Source organism: Equus caballus, chromosome 5 (assembly GCF_041296265.1).
Source record: "Equus caballus isolate H_3958 breed thoroughbred chromosome 5, TB-T2T, whole genome shotgun sequence".
Taxonomy (NCBI): domain Eukaryota; kingdom Metazoa; phylum Chordata; class Mammalia; order Perissodactyla; family Equidae; genus Equus; species Equus caballus.
The window spans coordinates 39971339-39992317 of NC_091688.1; the positions used below are offsets into that span (position 1 = coordinate 39971339).

At 46.9% G+C, this 20979-nt stretch overlaps 1 protein-coding gene across 2 annotated transcripts; it reads left to right on the plus strand.

Annotated features, from left to right (window-relative positions):
• The first annotated feature begins 1806 nt into the window (after positions 1–1806).
• ETV3 (ETS variant transcription factor 3) lies at positions 1807–16292 on the plus strand. Of its 2 annotated transcripts, none has more exons than XM_001500763.6 (5): positions 1807–2093; positions 4011–4069; positions 4661–4898; positions 6135–6250; positions 11600–16292. In XM_001500763.6, exons 2-5 carry the CDS (start codon positions 4024–4026, stop codon positions 12733–12735), a joined length of 1536 nt encoding a protein of 511 aa, XP_001500813.3. In that variant the 5' UTR covers positions 1807–2093; positions 4011–4023; the 3' UTR covers positions 12736–16292. The 2 variants fall into 2 exon arrangements, with proteins under 2 accessions (XP_001500813.3, XP_005610065.2); XM_005610008.4 differs by having other exon boundaries at positions 1875–2093; positions 4014–4069.
• Positions 16293–20979: the final 4687 nt, after the last annotated feature.

A 20979-nucleotide genomic window follows, 5' to 3' on the forward strand; every position in this document is an offset into this window, starting at 1 on the left:
CTGTTAATTGTGTTTACTCAAGTCATCCTTTGTGACCCTAATTAGTCAGAGAAGCAGCAGCAGAGAACCACTAAGAGACTGGGGTGAACAAGAATATGGAGAGTCCCCATACTCTGGTTTCTGGCCCTCTGTACAACACAGGGTCCATGGAGGTGAAGTGCTGCCTCTGACCGCAGTTTGAGCGATGAGCTAAAGGTTAGCAATTTCAGACTTTCAGAGGAAGCTGCTCATTCCTCATCACCCTAGTTTCCGAGTTGACACAATTACTAAGATTTGCATGAGTGGTATGAGAATTTGATTTTTATGATAGTGACTTTTATGACTATTTTTGCCAACATTTGTTCATCTGCCATATTTACAATGTGTCATTCTGTTCTAACCACTCTACATATGTTAACACACTTAATACAACCACATGAATAGATACTATAGGTTATGTTCCTACAGATGAGAAACTGACAGAGAATAACTTAACGAGGTCACATGGCTAGTAAATGAATGCACCAGGACCTGACTACAATTTACATCATTTAGCTAAATCCCAATATTTTAAAGAGTGTTTAACCAAACACCTTATATTTACATATAAGACTGTTCTAGGTACTATGCAGAAGATACAAAGGATACTTAACCGCTCCTACAAGCAAAGAGTTCACGGTATAATTGCAGATATTGGTAGCCTTCTCTATGGCACAAAAGTTTTGGTCATTTTATTCACCTACATAGTATGATTTTCTATCTAGAAAAGACCTCACATCACCAATGCTATTACCCTTTCTTCTTTAAACAGGAAAGGCAACTTTAGGCCCAGAGGGGACCAATTTACTAGTTAATTTATCGACAGCTAGAGAATGGCTAGTAGCAGACCCAAAACTTTTCTAACTACTAGTGACGTTTCCATGTTCTTTGTGGCATTCATGATGTAAAAGTGTTATCAGAACAATGGTAAAAAACGAATTTTACTCCTTTACACCAAATTGTTCTTCAGTTTCCCTTCAATTGTATCTCTCTTCTTCACTTCTGCCTAAACACTTCTAAACACTCGCATTGTTTATTCTAATTTATCTTCCGTTTACTGATCCCTACTCCTCCCTTTGTTCTGCCTCTCGAGTGAAACTAGGCGTGGACACCACTCAGACAGACCGGGCTGGGGATGGAGATAAAGTTGAACTGCTTGAGACCCTCTACCATAAACGACTCTTAAAGATCAAAAACAATACGTGAAACTGCTTGAGCAGGAACAAAAGGTAGAAGAAAACAAAAGGAAAACCTATTTGAATGATTTCGGGAGAAGTCTTGCGAGCTGCTTCGATCTGGACAAATTAAAACTAAACGCAGAGGCACGGGGATCAGCGGGAACGGGTCAAACTCCCTTACACGGAATAAAAGCCCAAGCCACGCGCTCCGGAGAAAGCTTGGCGCTTCTTTTCTAAGCACACGAAAGGGCCCTTTCTTGGAGGGTAGAGAACTCCCTCTGGAGCCTGCGGGTCCTCTCTTCCCATCGAGAGAGCTCGGCTCTCTGGGAGGTCGCAGGGCCATTTGCTGGAGAAACGGGGGCCTCCTCTCGGCGGTCCGGAGGCGGCTTTATCCCGGGGCCTGGCCCCACCCTGTGGGGTCTGCGAGGTCCCCTCCCGCAACAGTTGGGGCTCCCGGGGCCGCGCCCAGCCAGCACCGGGCTGGGGTGGACGTGCGCGACGATGGGACACCCCCTCGCGCCGCGTCACTTTCGGCTTCCAGCCGACCCCCGTGCCGCGGCCGCGCCGCCCACCGCGAGCGTGCGTAACGTGTCCCCGCAGCGTGACGCACGCGCCGCGCCAGGGCGGATGCGCGGGATGCGCGGCGGGAGGAGCGCGCGCCGGGGGCGGGGTGCGGGCGGAAGTCGGCGTCTGCGGAAAGGAGAAAGGAAAGGGAGACGCGGCTGGGTGCGGCGCGGCCGGGAGCGGCGGGAGGGCGCCGCCTCCTCCCCCGCCCTCGCGGCAGAGGATGGAAGTGACGAAAGCAGCCGAGGAGGTCACTTCCTGCTGGGGTGGATGAGGAGGAGCCGGAGACGCCGCGGAGGAGACCGGACCGAAGACGGACCGTGCCGGGGAGAGGTGAGTCCCGGCCTCGCCGCCGGGCCGACCCCACGGGCCTCGGCGGGCACGTCGTCCCTGGGGTCCGGGCAGTTCAGCCGGCCGCGTCCCAACCCGGCCGGGCCTCAGCCAGCGCGGGGGGCGGGGAGGGAGGGGACCCCCATGTCTGAGGGGCGACGGGAATCAGGCAGCGTTCGTGCGGTGGCTGCGCGGAGCCCCGAAGCCGTGGGACGAGGGAGGCCCGGCCGGGTGGCAAGTGGGAAGGAGGGTCCGGGGTCTGCGGAGGCCGGGACCGGGAGCTGCAGCCGGGGATCCTCAGCGCGAGACTCTGCGTGCCTCATTCTGGGGGGAATGGTCGCGATCCAAGGGAGGGCGAGGGGTCTGGGGGCGGGGGTTGCAGAGCTGAGATGAGTGGCTCTACTTGGACAGTGTCCTCGGAGTGAATTTGTGAAGGGCTTGCAGAGGCGTCTCGGGGCTCCCGAGAGGGGGCCGTTTCTGGGGGAAATCATTGAGCTGGGGTGTCAGGAGAGAGCTTCCTGGTCAAGTCATTGGTGCAGCGGGCTTTGGAGCCCAGCGTCGTCGTGGTTGAAGGGCATTCCTGTGGCAGGATAAAGGCCCCGCGATCCGACCGAGCAATCTAGTAGTTAGAGTCCAGGGCAGCTTCCTGGAGCGGTGGGGAAATTAGTGTTTTTCCTCCCTCATTGTCACGGAGTTGGGAGCCGCCGGGAAAGGAAGCTCCTGCCTCAGCTCGGAGGCCTTGTTATTGTGTATCTTGTGTATGTGACTGTGTATCAGCGTGTGTGTTTGTTTTCTCCTGCCTTTGGGGTATTTATCTCATTCTCATTCCCTGGTAGTTTTATAAATTGAAACTTGCTGATCTTAATGTGTATGGTGAGAAAAAAATCTAAAGGATCTGGAGGCATCCCAGGTTAGATGAAATTTCCAAGATTAGGAATTTGTCCCCACCCCACCCTGAGGCCGCTGAGGAACCCACATTCCCTCCAGACCACTGCTAATGTGGGTGCTGAGGACTCTGGGGAGCAGTGAGGGGAGATCTGCCCTCTCCCGCCCACGTCTTTCTGGCAGTTTCCCCCTTCCCTCCTTTTTGCTGAAGGATTGACCGATACCAAGCTGCTTGCTGCTAGGAACAGGAAATTTATTGAGGAACTGTAAATCTGGATGGAATGAATTCAAATCACAGCAAGACTCCCTCCACATATTGAACAGAAGTTTCTCAGAGATACCTGTTTTTCTTTTTCCCCTGTTAAAGGGAGAAAATGTGAAAATTTTTCTCAAAAAAATTTGGGGAATGTGTTTGTGTTTCTTCTATAGAGTAACTGTACATATGGTGTGTTTACTTCCTGTATCCCAGGGTGTTTTTCAAAGAGGAGGGAGTAGTTTCTGACTCGGACAAGTTTTCCTTCTCCCATCTCACATAATTCGGTAAAATAAATCAAAATCAGATGTTCTTTTCTTGAGTGGCAATCAGATGGATTTGGATTTTTTTTTTCCACTCTCCTTTAATCTGGTACATCTGGGTGAACTCAGGCGTGTGTATCTTGGCATCTGGGTCTGTCTAGTAATAGAAGACAAACTGTTTGACTTGTTTGGGCTGCCTTTTTGGACCCGTTTCACTGCACCCTTCTTTACATTTGAAGGGCTGGTCAGGAGAAAGAAAGCAAATATTAAAGACAGTGTTTACACTTTGTGGTTTAAAGTCAGGTGAGAGATAATTATGGCCTTTGAAGCTGATGACCTGAGGACCATCATTTGATGACTTGGGGATTAGCAGTTTGGAGGTGACATGTTAGAAAGAGGGTTACATAAGGAGGGAAAGACAAGGAAAAGGAAGTTTGGGAAAAGGCTGTGCCAGAAAGTCTTGGGAAGGTAATAAATAAATAGCACCTTAAAGTAATTGTTGTGGCTTGTATCTCTCAGCAGGAGGGTGAAAATGAAAGCGGGCTGTAGCATCGTGGAAAAGCCAGAAGGAGGTGGAGGTGAGCAGAAGTTAATTATCTCTGATGGACTTCAGTGGTTCCTTTTCTGTCCACTTGGGCCCTGTTCACAAATGGCAGACCATGGCTGACAGCCTCTTGACTGGGTGGATACTGCCAGGACAGTTGTAGGCTTGTTTCCTCTGGATGTATATTAACGTGTCAGGTCACCACACCTTTATCCCAAGCTTTAGAGTCTCTTTCCTGTTAGAGACACAGTTCCATCCTTGGGGCTAAGGGGTTTTCGCTTGTATTTTCCTAGAACATTAGTTTATCTTTCCAGTTTGTTCCCTTGGACCTTTCGTGCCCTCACAGAAAGTAGGTGTGAGATTTAGCAATGTATGAAAGGGCGAGAGATTAGGACACTTGGGTGCTGCCACCCAACTCTGTGAGCTTTAATAATTGCCGCAAGGAAAGGTAACTTCTCTGTGCTTTCCTCACCTTGATGGGGTTACCCCAGCTCAGTGAAAGGGTGTTTATGGCATGTTTGCACAGCACTCTAGAGATTCTGAGCGATGGAATGTGAAGTCGAGGATACCGGTATGTATGTACCTAGCTCCTGACTACCTTGATCTTGCCCTTTTCACGTCAAAGGGTATCAGTTTCCTGATTGGGCCTATAAAACAGAGTCATCCCCGGGCTCCCGGCAGATCCAGCTGTGGCACTTCATCCTGGAGCTGCTGCAGAAGGAAGAGTTCCGCCATGTCATCGCCTGGCAGCAGGGAGAGTACGGGGAATTTGTCATCAAGGATCCAGATGAGGTGGCCCGCCTCTGGGGCCGCAGGAAATGCAAACCACAGATGAATTATGACAAGCTGAGCCGGGCCCTCAGGTAAGGGAAAGGATTCCCAAATCCATGGTGTTAACAGATTGGAAGGAGTCTGAGCGGTTTGGCGAATGTTAGCTAAAAAGGTATCAGGTGATAAGAGACTACACTAAGTGAATAATGTGTGGCTTTAAGTGGGAGTAGAAGAGCTGTTGAATCTGAGTAGCACAGGCACAGGAGGAGAAAAGGCGTATCTTTGGTTGTATGTAGGAGGGAATTCCAGCGTGGTTAGCACTGGATCCTGCCAGCCGATTCTGCTCTGTAGTGGGCGAGAGTTATGGTGAAACGTAGATTGGAGCTCATTTATAATCTCAAAGATTAGTTTAGACTTAGCTGTTGGAAATATATTAGAATTTCTCTTCTTTAGGCTCTCCTGGAAGAAACTAGAAAAAGAATGAAGCAAGCACACAGGAGGGCTCACTGAATGGTTGACCTAGCTGTCTCAGGAGCCATGTCTGTGAGCACAGTTGTCAGTCCATAGATTGCTCCAACGTGTCTAAAGATTGATCCCTATAAGTTTTCCCAGCTTCTCTTTTCCCCTTGTCAGTCTTTACATTTCATAACCCGTCAGCCCTCAAGGGGCCAGAAGGCAGCTTATAACCTGGGCTGCTGAACAGCTGCAAGGCTAAAGCTTCCAGGTATGTTGAAGTTCCCCGGTCTTGCTTCATTCTTAGTGACTGTGAATGTAAAATCTGTGTGGCAGCTTTGCCGCAGCCTCTCACATCCCTTTGAAAGTGAAGCTGACTGCTGTTTTCCAGGTCAGTATAGCATTGTTTGACCTGCCGCCATAAAACAGTTCTACATTCCTCTGTCTCTGCCTTGAGCTTAGGCCTCCAGACTAACCACATCAGGGCTCCCAAGAAACTTGCCTGCCCCCACCTGGGCATGGCAGAAAAGAGAAACTAGGCAGTGACATGTAGTGGAACAGGAAGGAAATGGACTGTAGAATTGAAACTGGAGAGAGAGAGAGAAGAAAGGCTGGGGCTAGGATAGGTGTTCAGAATCTTCAAGTGAGATTGTCTTTGTAAAGGTCTAGCCAAGGTCTAGAACTTAGTTGCAAATTGAATGGGAAAAGTGAGCTGTTAGGTCTCCCAGCCCTAACCTGAGGGCAAGGCTGCAAAAGAATGATAGTGATGTTTGCAAGGAATACTTAGAGCAAGAATTGTTGTCTTAGTGGTATTAAGTGTATCAAAAACTGTCAGTAGCTAGAAGGTAAATTGACATGCAGTCCTCTTTTTACAGATACTATTACAACAAGAGGATCCTTCATAAAACAAAAGGGAAAAGGTTTACTTATAAATTTAACTTCAACAAACTGGTGATGCCCAACTACCCGTTCATCAACATTCGGTCAAGTGGTAAGACGCAAACTTTCTTGGTAGGGAATGAATTTTGAGTTGAGAAAGAATTTTAAAAACCCAAGTCTACGACCTGGCTTGTTTAAGGGGTATTTAGAAACACTATAGTCATGAGATCCCTCGGAGTACCTCCCTGTTCTTCTCAGTTTCCCATACGTCTCACACACGGAGTGACAGGCTCTGCAGCCTCAAGATAGGTTTGTTTGGTTTGTTTATTTGCTTCCCTTTTCTGCATATTATTTGTAACCTCCTAGGTATTGTAACACTATCCTCTTTAGGATTGACGCTCCGTAGGTTTTTGTTGATCTTTAAGTTCACGACTCAGAGTTTTAACACCCTGCCTGGTGGCTCTCTCATAGACGAGAACCTGTTTCTACAAACACTTCCGATTTTCTATGAAACTACCAAGCTCTCCCTTATCAAGTGAATATCATCAAAACCACAGCATCCTTGATCACAGAAGGGGAGGTTCAGATGTTTGCAGTGAAAAGCAGTGTCTTTGATCTGCGCCAACAGCTCCTCAGAGAACAAGACTCTGGGGTTACTTGACCTTCTCTCCTCTTAAGTGCAGCAAGGCTTCCCCTCTAGGCTCTCCGGGTTGCCAGCTTTTCTATCACAGCTCCTCTCAGAGGTTTTAGGTCTGCCTCTCAATGCAGAAGACAAGTCTCTTATAAGGGTTTTTGGTTTTGTGGGTTTTTTTAAGGTGCAGATCGTAACTCCTGCCCAAGAAAATAGATTGTATTTAACTAGTTTCTGACTAGCCATCAATACTGTATCTTTGTGGCATTGTATGTTAAAGCAAAGAAACCTGAAAAATTAGAGCAGGGGTGTGGCTGAGAATGTAATGCTGAGATCCATTGCAGATAGGTAATTACTACACACGACAAGTTAGGGCAGTTTTAGTTTGATGCTGCTATCATTACAGTTTCATCTCTCCTTCTGTAGCCACTCCCTCCTGTCCCTCGGGCATGCATTTAAAAAAAAAAACTGGTATTGGAATGCATCTCTCTAATTACAACCTGTTTTCTTTCCTTGTGCCTGAGGGAGAGGCGTTAGGAAATCAAACCTGTTCTAGCCACTGGAATCTCATTTCCTCTTATTTTTCACTCTTGACCCCTCCCTGTATACATGAAGGAACTGGTACTCCAGATATGCCAGCACTTTTGAAGAATGTGTTGATGTTCCATACCTTCCCCTCAAAAAAGATTTCATTGATCTTGTTCTTCTGTCTTTGACCCATTTTTGTCTGTTGAGAACCCAACAGTCCAGCCACTCAGACAACCTGGAATGGGGCTTCCATCAGCCCTTGGGACTAATACACTTTTCCAGGGCAAGGAAGTCTGGTCCCTCACTCTGAAGATTCTGGTCTAGAGACATAACAGTAGTGGCCTAGTACAACCTATTCTACCTAAAGGCATTTGAACCATCATTGATCCTTAACTAAGCTCAGGATCCTAACCAGAAGTCACAGAGCAAGCAAAACACTGTGCATTTCTTTTAGGCATGCTGTTTGGTTGCTTACATCCTGGGTGGACAACTCCAAACAACTGGAGTCGTTAGTTCATAGAGAACTTTTACCAAGAGAGACTAAGTTGTTTCAGGTTAACTTTTATGATGACAAAGGAAATCTGGTGTTTACTGAACATCTACTTAATGGAGGTACTTTTGCTTAGTGTTTTTGTGAATTATCTCATTCAACTCTCCCAGCCCTGTGAACTATATGTCTCAGTATCCACATTTTACAAATGATAAAATTAAGGATGAGAGAAAAGTCAAAGATTGATCAGGGTGGATTGAATAACAGTTATCTGTTGACCAGTTTCTCAGAAAACAATTCCTAAGAGATTGAGCTATTGTACATTCCTCGCCTGGATTGGGATTCATTCATTTGTTCAACAGATAATGTGTTAAGCCCTAAAGACAAAAAGAAAAGATGAGGCAGTTCTTCCCCTCCAGGAACTCACAATTTAACAGGAGAGAGAAGATATATGACATTTAATACAATGTGGAATGTGATAACACTAAGAAGTGGAGCTATGTGGATTTAGATCCTGGAGGCCAGAGAGAGCATGTGTAGATAGATGGTGGGTTGATACACTTGGGCTGTTTTGATCTGCGTGTTTTTAAACTTAGAGACAATACATGCTGATTGTAACACATCCAAATAATGCAGAAGTTTATGAAGCAAAAAGTGGATGTTCTCTTTTCCCTTCGCCACGGTCCTGCTCACTGTCAGCAGTTCAGGGTAGAGTACTTAACATCTGAATAGTGTTGAGAATACTTCTACCTGCAGTATCTCATTTGTATCATTAAAAGCATCTTATAAAATACATTATTAAATATATTTTTTAATATTTACTTGTACTTGCATAAGAAACATTGGAAAGATACAGGAGATACTAGTAAAAGTGGTTATCTGCCACGGGGTGGGGCCAGGACAGACCAGTTCAGGGATGGTTTTGAGAGCGCTCACACTATCCCTCCCCGCCCCCCCCCGGTTTTTTCTATTTATCTTTCTTTTGGAAAGCTTTAAACCAACAGAAAAATTGGGAAAAATAGAACAGTGAACGCCCATATATCCTCTGTCTAGATTTACTAATCATTAACATTGTTGCCACATTTGCTTTCTTTCTATTTATATATACTTTTTAAATCTTTTGAGATTAAGTTGCAGGCATCGTGACACTTCACCCCCGTGTACTTCAGCACGTATCTCCCACGTACAAGGACATTCATCCATAACCACAATAACATCACCACACCCAGGAAGCTTAACGTTGCTCGAATACTATGATCTAATATATGGTTCATATTCAAATGATAGATGTCTTTTCAAGTTTTGATTTTTGAACCATGATATCTAATAAAAAATTATTTTCACAAATGCCTTCCATTTGCTGTCTACCAGTACCATTCCAAGGATTTTTCAAATATTAACTGTTTTAGTTTTCATAACATGAGGAGTAGTCCCGTTAGTACCCATTTTACAGGTGAGGAAGCTGAGGCACAGGGAGGTAAATTATCCGAAGTCACACAACTAGTAAGTGGTAGGGCCGGGGTTTGAACCTAAGCAAAGACCTTATTATTTCCATTTTACCAGAGTCAAAGATTAGATGGTTACTTAAACTAGACTACAAGGTGGAAGGTGCCAGAACTGAGATTCAAACCCAGATTCTCCAACCTTAATAAGATGTCATGGTCACTCCATGAAGGTGATCTTCTTCTGAAGCAGTATTATTCAAGCTTTTTTAAGCAGCAAACTTATTTTTTCAAACAAAAATCTTAGACTTGCTGTCTCAACATGTAACATATAAAAGTAGGGCTGCTGCAGTTAATCAGAGGTGAGGCGTCCAGATGCTCCCTCCAACATTGCTCCTAGGTTCTGCTTGCTTCGCTCCCTCCAGATGCATTTGGAAAATAATATGTATTCTCTTTCCTTTTGCAGAATTACAGTGTACCTTAGCCTGTGTAAAGACTGAGAAATCCTTCAATTTAAAAAAAATAATAAATTGTTTAGGAGTCAGGACCTCCTCTTCCCACGTTGTGTTTATCTTATTCAGTCCTTTGGAACACACAGAAGTGTTTTGGGTTTTGTTTTTCTTTTGCACATATGTGCTCTTAATACAAAGTCAAAATCCAAAAAAATCAAACAGAGTGGGATTTTACCCTTTGTAGTAGGCTAAAAGAAGAGATACTTCTGGCCTGGGACTCTCTTGACTTTACTCCAGTTATATGCAGGGTCATCCATCTGTTTTCCCTAATTGTGATATTAAATCAGCGGCTTTAGAAAAAAAGTCCTGCAGGACAGTTCTCTGTGGAACATCAGTTTGGGAAATGTTGCTCTGACAGTGTTCCTCAGTCACACGTGCCTAGAAAGCTACAGGCTTGTACATACCGGCCAACGCCGGAGTCATATCTAAGAACAACTCTGTTATACCAAGAATAGAAGAAAGCAACTGATTGGGAGCAATTCCTAACCACACCATGTCTTGTGCACCTCTTTTGTTTCTTCTCCTAGATCACCATACTTTCACTTATTTGGGTTTTTCTTATTTTTTTCTTCTCACTTATGTCTGCCTCAGAGTACAAAGAGCCCTTCTGACATCATCAATGATAGAAGCCATTGCTACCTTCCAGGAACCCAAAGGGTCCCTGAGGCCTCAGATGGCATACCTTTCTTAGGCCCTGTTTATCAGAAAGACCCTCTTGGGAAGTTGAGAACTTAGGAGCCTTTGACATTGGCATGTTCAGTATGGTGTTAGTTTCTGCTTAGAGCTTCAAATTTTAGCAGGCAACCTTGGGAGAGGGAGTGGTAGGTCCTGGATTTTCTCCCAGCCTTGAAAAGCATTGAAAGCAGGATGGGAATGGAGATCATCATGTAAAATTTGTTAGAGAAATATAGATTTGGAGAAATTAAAGAACATTTGAATCTCTGTAAAGTAGTGATGGTATATATATCAGAGATTATAAAAAAATACATCATAAGGGGCTGACCCAGTGGCCTAGTGGTTAAGTTAGCATGCTTCACTTCGGTGGCCCATGGTTCACATGTTCAGACCCCAGGCATGGACCTTTACACCACTCATCAGGCCGTGCTGTGGCAGTGTCCCACATACAAATTAGAGGAAGATTGGCAACCGATGTTAGCTCAGGGCCAATCTTCCTCACCAAAACAAACAAACAAAATCATAAAAACTTAGCTTAATGAACATATGACCTTTTTTTTTTTATCGGTTTTTGTTCTTAAAATATGGTCTTGTTCATGTCCATATTTGCGAGGTGCAGAGTCTTTGGGCTTTTAATGCATTGTTTTACATACGTGTCATTTCCAGTTTTGTTTGGTTTTTGCTGTGGTTAGTTTGCTTTCTTTATAGATATGGCCAAAATTATGGAAATACGAAAAGACTAGTTGCAAGCCTGAGAATTAAAACAGGTGATATATTCACAGTATTCAGAGTTGCAAAAGAAAAGGCTCTTGTACCCATTCATTCATTCATTCATTCATCTAAGTTGCTGAGCACCTACTAATTGTTGAACCCTGAACTGCTGGAAGTCTAGTTGTGACCAACAGGAGTTTATGTTTGAGAATACAGATAAATAAGTAAATGATGTTTCAGGTAGTACCAAGTGCTGTGAAGACAGAGTAAGAAGCTAGAGAAAGATGGCAACTGAATCGAGTAGAGGAAGCTGAGCAGCAGCCCGAGAAAGACAGGGAGCTGAGGAATTCAGTCCAGCTCGTGGTGTTTCCTGTGGCTCCTAAACATCTTGTACTTATTTAGCATAAGCAAACATGCTCATCACGACTGGCCAGACCTCTAAAGTGGCCTTTTGTCTTTTCCACCATCACAGGTGTGGTTCCCCAGAGCGCGCCACCAGTGCCAACAGCTTCTTCCCGGTTCCATTTCCCACCTCTGGACACCCATTCTCCAACTAGTGATGTGCAGCCAGGGCGGTTCTCTGCTAGCTCGCTAACCACTTCTGGCCAGGAGTCGAGTAATGGCCCTGATAGAAAGGTGGAGCTTTCGGAGCTGGAGGATGGCTCAGCCGCTGACTGGCGCCGGGGCGTGGATCTCATGTCCTCCCGGAATGCTGTTGTTGGAGGGGGGATTGGCCATCAGAAACGCAAGCCTGACATAATGCTTCCTCTGTTCACTAGGCCAGGGATGTATCCTGACCCGCACAGTCCCTTCGCTGTCTCTCCAATCCCTAGCCGTGGAGGTGTCCTTAATGTTCCCATTTCACCAGCCCTCTCCCTGACGCCCACCATCTTCTCCTATAGCCCGTCACCAGGCCTGAGCCCCTTCACCAGCAGCAGTTGCTTTTCCTTCAACCCTGAGGAAATGAAACACTACCTGCATTCTCAAGCGTGTTCTGTGTTCAACTACCATCTGAGTCCCCGGACATTTCCCCGTTACCCAGGGCTCATGGTTCCGCCACTGCAGTGCCAAATGCATCCTGAGGAGTCAACCCAGTTTTCTATCAAGCTGCAGCCCCCGCCAGTTGGGCGAAAGAACCGGGAGAGGGTAGAGAGCAGCGAGGAGTCGGCACCTGTCACTGCTCCCACCATGGCTCCTGTCCCCCCGAGAATTAAGGTGGAGCCAGCCTCTGAAAAGGATCCTGAGAGTCTCAGGCAGTCGGCACGAGAGAAGCAGGAACGCCCTCAAGAAGAGGGCACTGTGCCAAGCAGGACCATAGAAGAGGAAAAAAGCCCCATCTTTGCCCGCCCAGCTGCACGGTCCTCTTGGCCCTCTGTACCCAGCACCCCAAGTGAAGAATCCCTCGAGATGACTGAAGACAGTGAGGACAGGCCTGGCAAAGAGCCCAGTGCCCCTGAGAAGAAAGAAGATGCCCTGATGCCCCCCAAGCTTCGGTTGAAGCGGCGCTGGAATGATGACCCTGAAGCCCGAGAGCTGAGTAAGAATGGCAAGTTCCTCTGGAATGGGTCAGGACCCCGGGGCTTGGCAACGGCAGCTGCTGATGCTTAGAACTGGAAGTGGATTGGGAGCTGTTTATACTATAATCAAATACATGTATTTATGTAGCAAGATTTCAGGGTCGGGGGAGGGGGGAGGGAATTAGACTGGTTTGATCATTCTAGGGGCATAGACTTGTATTTTTATGTTTTGGGGATGGGATGGGGTATCTTCTGTTGTAAATTAGGTGGGATGTGAACACACTTTTTTTTCCTGGTGAGTAGGACATGGGAAGGGTATTGAACTGAAAGGAGAAAGAGCCTCTGTCCTGTTGAGGCTCACACTTTCTGACAAACCCCTAAAGGGCCAACCTGCCGTTGGTCCCGTGATAGTTCAGGTTCCAGACTTCTTTCCTTTCTATTGTATTTATATATGGAAAGCCATTGATGAATTTATTTTGCTCTCAGAGATAACATAAAAGGGAAAAAGGCGTGGTTGGGAGGTTGAGCAATGAGAGACCATTTCTATTAAGTATTTTGCCTGAAATGTTTCTAATTATTTCAGGGGAGGAATAAGATAATCTTGGTCTTACTGGGGCAGAGGGATGTTCAGATGTTGCTCTTTTTCTTTTTTCCTTTGTTGTTGTTGTTTGGCATTTTTTCTTTTCCTTTTTGAAAAAATGTTTTCAGGAAACGTGAAACATACTGCCAGTTAGAGTGGGGCTGGGAAGGCCCAGGCCCGGAGCCTCCACTGCGTGGTTGAGACAGGAAGCCCTGCTGTGAATTTCTTGGACTTTTCACCTACTTCACCTATTAAGAAGCCATGAGGAGTTGTAACCTCCTGCTCAGGGAAGAAAGAAGAGGGCAGGAGGAAGTAACCCAATGCCTTTAAAAACAAAAACACAAAAATGATCTTCATTTTTTTCTTTTCCATCATGGGTTTGGGGAGCCAAACCAAAGTGTGACTGTGGGCAAGTTCCCTGAGAGGCATGACAGCGTTGAAGATGTCTTTCCGTTGTGTCTGGTTCTCTTATCATTTTCTTAAGTAAAGCCTTAACAATGAACGTACATAGTGATACGGGTCTGTCAACATAAACCTGTAAAAGGACATGGACGACTTTTCAGATAATCTGGGAATGTCAAAATATGGTTAAATTTCAAGTTGGTCTTTAGTTGTCTCCTCTTGTTATTGGGATGGGTAGCAAAAAGGATTATGGGAATTAATGATGAGAGCAGATGATGCCTGGAAACACAGAAGGTAGCTGGGGGTACTGGTGGATGTTGCTGAGACTGAGGAAGAGGTGGGCAGGAGACAGGAGGGCTGGATGCCCAAGGCCTGGTGTGAGTGAAGGGGCTGCTGTCCCTCCTGTTGTCGTGTTGCCCTTCTTGCCATGCCCATCTCCCTAGATTGTTCTCATTCTCATGATCAAGTGACTATCCCACACGAGACCCCAGTTTACAGATGGTGAGGAATTGTTTCTTTGTGGGAAATTCCCTTCTGTCACTTTCAGAGGAACAGGAAAGTATTGATCTTACATGAAGCAAAAGGGGCCTGGACGCGGGGCAGAGAGGAAGAATCCACAGCCAACTGTCTGTGTTGTGCGCACAGGTCACTACCTAGTGTACGGAAATACCCAACTGTGGCTCACACCCACCGGGCAGCAGAGAGAACTCCACCTCTGATAGGGGCAAGAAGTGGGCACAGGGATGCTGTCTAGGAATTGGAGGAATTCCTAACTCCACCTTAGCCTAAGCGAGCTCTTTGTACTAAGAAGCATTTGAGGGTTGACTTTTAATGGTGGGGTGGGAATTCTTTTTTAACTGGAGTCCGTGCATGAGGGGCCCGGGAAAGGTTAGAGCAGGTGAGTGACTTAGTAGGTGGCTTGGTATGACTGGAGTCCGTCCTGCTGTTTTTGGCAAACGTCCTCCTCCTTGTTTGATTCGTATTCCATGAGTGATTTGTCTTCCCCTGGGAAAGGGTTTGGGAGAGTGGTCCCTAACGACTCAAGCTTTGGTCAGGCTGCCTTTGGTTGGTTGTGTTTTCATCAGTTTCTTTCTCTGCACCTCGACTTACCTCGACTCAGAAAGCAAGCCCGGGCAGGTGGAGGAGGGATCTCTGCTTGGCATTGCCCGATCTAACCAGGGAAGCTGGCGGGCCGCCCTCTCTGTCCATGGGAGGGGAGGGCCGGCAGGTGTCAGTATGAACTCAGGAATAGAAACACGAGGCCTTTAAAATAAGAGGGAGAGAAATCCATGATGCATACCTGTAACCCCTAGAACCCAAGTGCCAGAATTAATTCCTAGATGCTGCTTCTGTTTGAACAAAAAGTCACTGCTTTTACACTTGAAATAACACACTCAAGAAAATGTTCAACTCCATGAAAAATTTTTTGGCTTTAAGAAATTGTTTGGTGTTTAACTGTTTCCTTTGATTGCCATTCCACCAGTAAATTGTTGGTTGATTTGCACTGCACACTGGGGTTGGGGGTGGGGGAGGGTCCTTAAACAGAGCGAACTTGGGCTTGCTCAGGAAGTGGGCTGGGAACGTGGAGGTCATTGCCATTTCCTGGGGTAATGGGTGGGAGGTAGTTTTTCTCCCCCCAGTCCACTCCTGGCAGTGCCTGCCACCAACCTGGCACAAAGCCAGGCCCTTCTCAGAGCATCTCATCACTGTCCAACAGCAGGTGGAAAAGGGGGACAAAACCAGACCTATTTTCTCTCCCCCATTTTTTCCAAATTTTGGTGTGCCAAATGTTTAAACTTTGCAAATGTAAATCTTGAAATTTCATGAATTAATCAAGAACTTATTTGTGCAGTTTGCTTTTTTGACCGTAGAAAAGAAAGTAGTAGAGATCTCTTAAGGGCATCCAGCCTTGCGGAGCTCTTTGTCTTTAAGAACGGATAGGAGTGAAATAAGATTCACCAAGTCCCTTCACCCCTAGTTTTCAGGCTGCACTGCGTTAAACCCAACTCTCTAACAAATATAGGCAATTATTGCACCCTAGTCCTCCATGGGCCAAGAAACTTCCAGAAGCATTAAAAAACAAAAGTTGAAGTATATCACTTCTCACCAAGCGGGTAGAGTCAGTTAGCTGTTTGTCCCTTGTTTTTTATTTATTCCATAATTATGTTCGTGCTTTTTGTTTTGTAAACAGTAATGGAACACATTTTGATTTTGTTTAAAAGACAAAGAACTTTAATCGAATCTTTCAAGAACTGTTCATTTTTCATTTCTTTTTGGGGGGGAAAAAGTTGCCAGTTAATTTGTTTTGAAATATTCAGGCATTCTTCAAGTTACAAAATTGTGATGCAGGGATTTGTGAGTGAGACATTCACGTGTGAAAGATGACTTCACTTGTTAGCCGCTTAAGCAGAATAAAGTGTGTATATGTACATAAAATGTAAGTAATCTTAACTCCATTGTGCAGTGCCTTTTAGATGTTCCGCTTTCTATAAAGTCTTCAAATTTTTGCATATATATTATATATATATGATGTAATGTTATAGAAATATATGTATAATATACATATTTTTTCCAGGGGTATCTGATAGCTCTGTATTTTGTTATGGAAGTTGAAAGAAAAAAGTATTTTACCTCAGAAATTAAATAAAAAAAATACTTTTAAGTAAGTCTACAGAGTGTTGGTTTTATTGTTGATACACTGGGCGAGGATGGTCATGCCAGAGAATTTGCAGAGTCCGTGCTGGCTCACCCCGCCCCGCTTTTTGTTCCTCTTGCACAGGTACCAACAAGTGAGGAGGTGAGTCTCTTAATGGTTTTGGAGAGTGTCAGTTTCCTTGAGTCAATGGCTGTGGCTAGGTGAGGACAACTGAAGCCAGGGACGCAAGTTAGTGGGGAAATTTCTTCCTCAGGATTATTCTGAGGATTCATTAAGAGTACATGGCAAAGCCAGACATAATAGGCCACACTTTGTGTGATTCTCTGTGTATGAAGTGTCCAGTTTAGGCAAATCCATAAAGACAGAACATCGATTAGTGGTTGCCCTGGAGAGTGACTGCTAATGAGTTGCATTTTTGGGGGGGAGTGATAAAAATGTCCTGGAATTAGGTAGTGGTGATAGTTGTACAACAATTTGAATATAATAACCACTGAATTACAATCACTCTAAAAGGATGAAAGGTATGTAAATCATATCTCCACAAAGGTGGTTTTGGTGGTGGTGGTGGTTTTTTAAGTACATGGCAAACCAGTATTAGGGAAACAGTGTTACCCATTGGAGGACAAGAATCCAGAGGGACCAGAGGGAAATCTTGGCATGTGGAACATCATCACATAACACCCCCGAGGAAAAATGGTGACAGACTAAGTAATTTCATTTTGCCCTTGAGAGAGAGGCAAAGCGATCTTCTCAAGGTCCCAGCATCTGTAGAGTCACAGCCAGGTGTTAATTGACTTGTGTTGAGAGTCCGGTGCATTCCGGAAGGCTGGAGTTGCTGAGGAGTGAGGCTGGAGAGGCAGACGAGGGTGGATTGTGGAGGGTCTCGGGGGGATGCCTAGGAGTTTATGTTTTCATTCTGCTAGCATTGGCCATCCCCAATGTTTTACAAGCGTTTGGACTAGGCCAATGAGGAACCTGGAGGCCGTGGCGCTGAGAAGCTGTAAGCACCCTGTCAAATTACTCTCTCTGCTCAAGAAGACTATTAACTCTATTGTTGAGGTGGGAGAAAGTGAAGTGACAACCTGACTGGTTGACTCCCTGAAGCAGCCCCAGTCAAGCTGGGAGTGGGCTTGGCCGCAGAGCCGCCTGCTGGGAGAGCCTCCCGCTTCTCTCCCTCATGCTGCTGGAAGCAGAGCGAGGCTTGTCTCAGGGAGGAAACTGGATATGGTTTTAAGATCAGGATCCCAGGCATCTGGTTCTACTAGCCTATGTGGACCATTCAGTGCATGGGATTGGGTGGTGGTGATTCAAATTCTGAGCAAAGAAGTGTGAGTGATGGAGAACAGGGAGAAAGAAGTGAGGGAAGAGGTGAAGCCTGGGGGATGAGAACACGGGTGGGGCGGGGGAGGGGGGTTGGTGATGAGGCGAAAGGGTCAGTCTCAGAGGCCCTCCAGGTGAATGAGTAGGGGCCCTGCTTACCCTTCCAGCCTCATCTTTAACCACACACGCATTCCACACGCCCTCCCACCCTACGCAAAGCCACCATAACAGCCAGTGCATAGAGAGCAGTTACTGTGTGCCAGGTGTGTTTAAGGGCTTGCTTGTTAACTTGTTCGATCTGCAATGACAACACCTTGAGAAAGGTGCCCATTTTATTGAGGTGAACGCTGAGTCGCAGAGATGTTAACTGATATGACCAGGGTGCAAGGCCCAGAAGCTGTGCTCTTAGCCACTCTGCAGTGAGGCCTCTGGGCCCGGCTGAACTGCGGTCTGTCTCACTGCCTGCAACACCCTCCTTTCCTCCGCTGCTCCTGGCCATTTACATCACATCCTTCAGAGTTGAGATGTCATCACCTCGGGGGGCCGTTCCAGGCCACCTTCTGTGTTCTGCAGCCCACGTTTACCTCTGCACAGCCGCCCTTACACACTTGTCAATGCTCTGCTGGGTCGGCTTCTCGCAGGATGGCCAAGAAGCCAAGGGCTGACACCGGGTTTGGTTCATCTTCCTCCAGTGCCCAGCACATTGCCTGGAGCCTAAGGATGCTTGATAAATGTTTGCTGGGTAAACGAATAACAAGAAATACAGGAAGGAGGTTTGATTGTTGGCACGAAGGATGCAGGTTTGGAGGATGAGGACAGGCAAAGGGATGAGGGGAGGGTGGCAGCCCTGTGTTCACAGTGTCTGTGGTCAAACTTGCAGGCCCCAGAGCAGGGCCGCCTGCAGCAGTTGCTGAGCCATGTGGCCCCCTGTTCTGGCCCCAGGCTCTCTCGCTGTCCAGGACACCGTCCCTGCAATGACCCCTCCATCTCCTCTATCTCCAGGCTCTCCTTCCCTTCCTTCCTTCCAACCTGCCTCCCCTCAGGGTACACACTGGATGTATTTGCTTGGTCCTTATTCACTCACCGAATGTGGGCGAGAGAAAAATGAACCAAGACCCCTCCCTCTAACGGTGCTCCCTGGCCTCACAGTTTCCAAGACACCTCAAGTTCTAAACAGCCCCAGCCGGGCGTTTCCCTTCCTGCTCCTCTCCTAGGATTCAGACTATTCCTTCCGGCTTCACTCACCTGCCCCTGGTCCTGCAAAAAAAAAAAAAAACTCGAAAAGCAGCTAAAAACCCACAAGAAGGCCTGCTGTCTCAGACATCCTCCCACTCCCACTGCCCCCGCTCTTGTCGTGGCTTCTTCCCTCCTCTGGCAGGAGCTGGGTGTGTTGACTCCCTGAGGAAGGGAGATAAACTGGCACTGGCTCTAATCCCATTGTCCCACCCCTGCCATTTTACTGGCTATGAGACTCGAGGTCGATTATGGAACCTCTCTCCGCCTCAATTTCTGTTTTCTAGGACACATACAGCACTTAGCACTCAGAATCATTTTTTTAATGAAGTGACCAAGTTGTCTGTGTGAGGTCCCACTCGCCCATCACGGCCCCTGGACTCTGGGGGGCTCTGTGCCTTCCCGTCGCTCTTTCATTGGCCCCTCTCAAGAGAAGTAGACCCCTGATCCCTGGTTTACAGATGAAACACGTGAGTCCTGCAGTGGGTGACTTGTCCTAGTGATTTAGAAACCAGTCTCCAGACTCTGAATCCCATGCTTTCCCGTTCACTGCCTCGGCTCTCCTAGGCGAGGGTGAAGACCCTTCTTCCTCTCAGCCTCTAAGAATCAGACACGCAGAATCCGGGGTGGTGCTGGGGACCCCAGTCTTAGGGTTTCTTCAGGTTTCAGGCCTTGTGTCCCAATCGAGTGCAGGAGAGGGAGCCGGCACCTGCAGCAGGCCCAGGGGAGGGGGCACTGAGCTCTGGTCAAACAGGCTCCAGGGGCCGGGCTGCGGGGACTGACCAAGGAGGGATAAAGATCAAAGAGCAAACCCTTCCCAGAAGGCAGATGAGCCAACACTGACTCACAGGGCCCAGGCTGGGGGACGGGAGAGCCCCACAGTCCCTGACCCCTGACTCCGAGATCTCGGGATCTGGTCTAGGCAGACAATGGGGAGTGTACAGCACAAACAATTTGCCAAGACTGGGAAGCGATGGTCTACAGCCAAGAGACAGCAGGCCTCTGCCCGCATCACTGCCCCTCGCCTTAGTCTTCAGGTGCAGGTTCCAACCCAACCTCAGCCCAAAGACTGGTCTAGTATAGCCAGAGCCTTACAACCACAGTCCAACAAGAGAACAAAGGACCAACGAGGAGGGCAGTGTCTGGCCTCTCCCCTGGAGCCCTGCACAGACCTCACCAGGTAGGGGAGGGAAAGACGGAGGAGGATGGGAGGCTGCCCCTCTCCAGGAGGCAGAGGTCGGCCTTAAAATCAGAATCCTGGCTGTAGGGGCAGGAAGCGTTGTTCCAGTATGTCAGGAAGACCTTCTTTTGTTTTTTTCCCCAGATTCCTCAGAGAGTAACTTAAACGCAAGAAGGTGGGGAACCAGGCATAATCTGGTGTTTTGAGACGTGTCTTCTTTGTATGACTTTTGTCCTCCTGGCAACTAATTGGAAGGAAAAGGGAAGGGAAACTGAGGTATGTGGTGTCGGTCTCTCTTCAGAATATCACAGGTAAAGGAAGTTGGTTTTTATTCTCCCACTCCTGGCCCAGCTGGAAAAAATCTTTATCTGCATGTGTTGAAATTTTGGTCTTCTGTTAACCACCTCCTCCTTCCCCCACCTTGAAAATAACAACTAGCATTTATACATTCTTGTCACTTAACTTGTGTTAACTTACTAAATCCACAGGTTGACTCCCAAAATTGCCTTCCGAGGAAGGTACTGTGATTATCCCCATTTTGCAGATGAAGGAAACAAAGGTCAACAAAGTTAAGTGCCCAAGGTCAACACAGCTAGCGAGTAACCAAACAAGGACTCATCCAGAGTTTCTGACTCCAAAGTCCATGTTTTTTTCAAACACCTCCCTGCCTGTCAGTGATGACACAGAGAAGCTGGAAGGAAGGGGGCGGAGGACTGAGTTGCTTTAAATGGCTCTTGATTGCTCTAAAGGAACTTTGTGGAATCATTGCCGTGTGAGCTCCCCTGGAACGACCTCCAGGCCAGAGAGGGAGAAACACACATACATTCAGTCAGTCAGTGACTTGTGAAACAAACATGGCGGCCATGTGCTGGGAGACACAGCAGGTCCCTGCTCTCTAGGGATTCACAGTTTAGTGGGGGAAACAAGTCAACATCATGAACTGATATACAAGGCAGACTGTGAC

Bases quoted from the DNA above. Each gene is read 5' to 3' on its own strand.
- ETV3 (XM_001500763.6), top strand. From the start codon at position 4,024: ATGAAAGCGGGCTGTAGCATCGTGGAAAAGCCAGAAGGAGGTGGAG. The intron at 4,070-4,660 runs GTGAGCAGAAGT...TTCACGTCAAAG, and splicing joins AAAGCCAGAAGGAGGTGGAG to GGTATCAGTTTCCTGATTGG. The intron at 6,251-11,599 runs GTAAGACGCAAA...CCACCATCACAG, and splicing joins CATCAACATTCGGTCAAGTG to GTGTGGTTCCCCAGAGCGCG.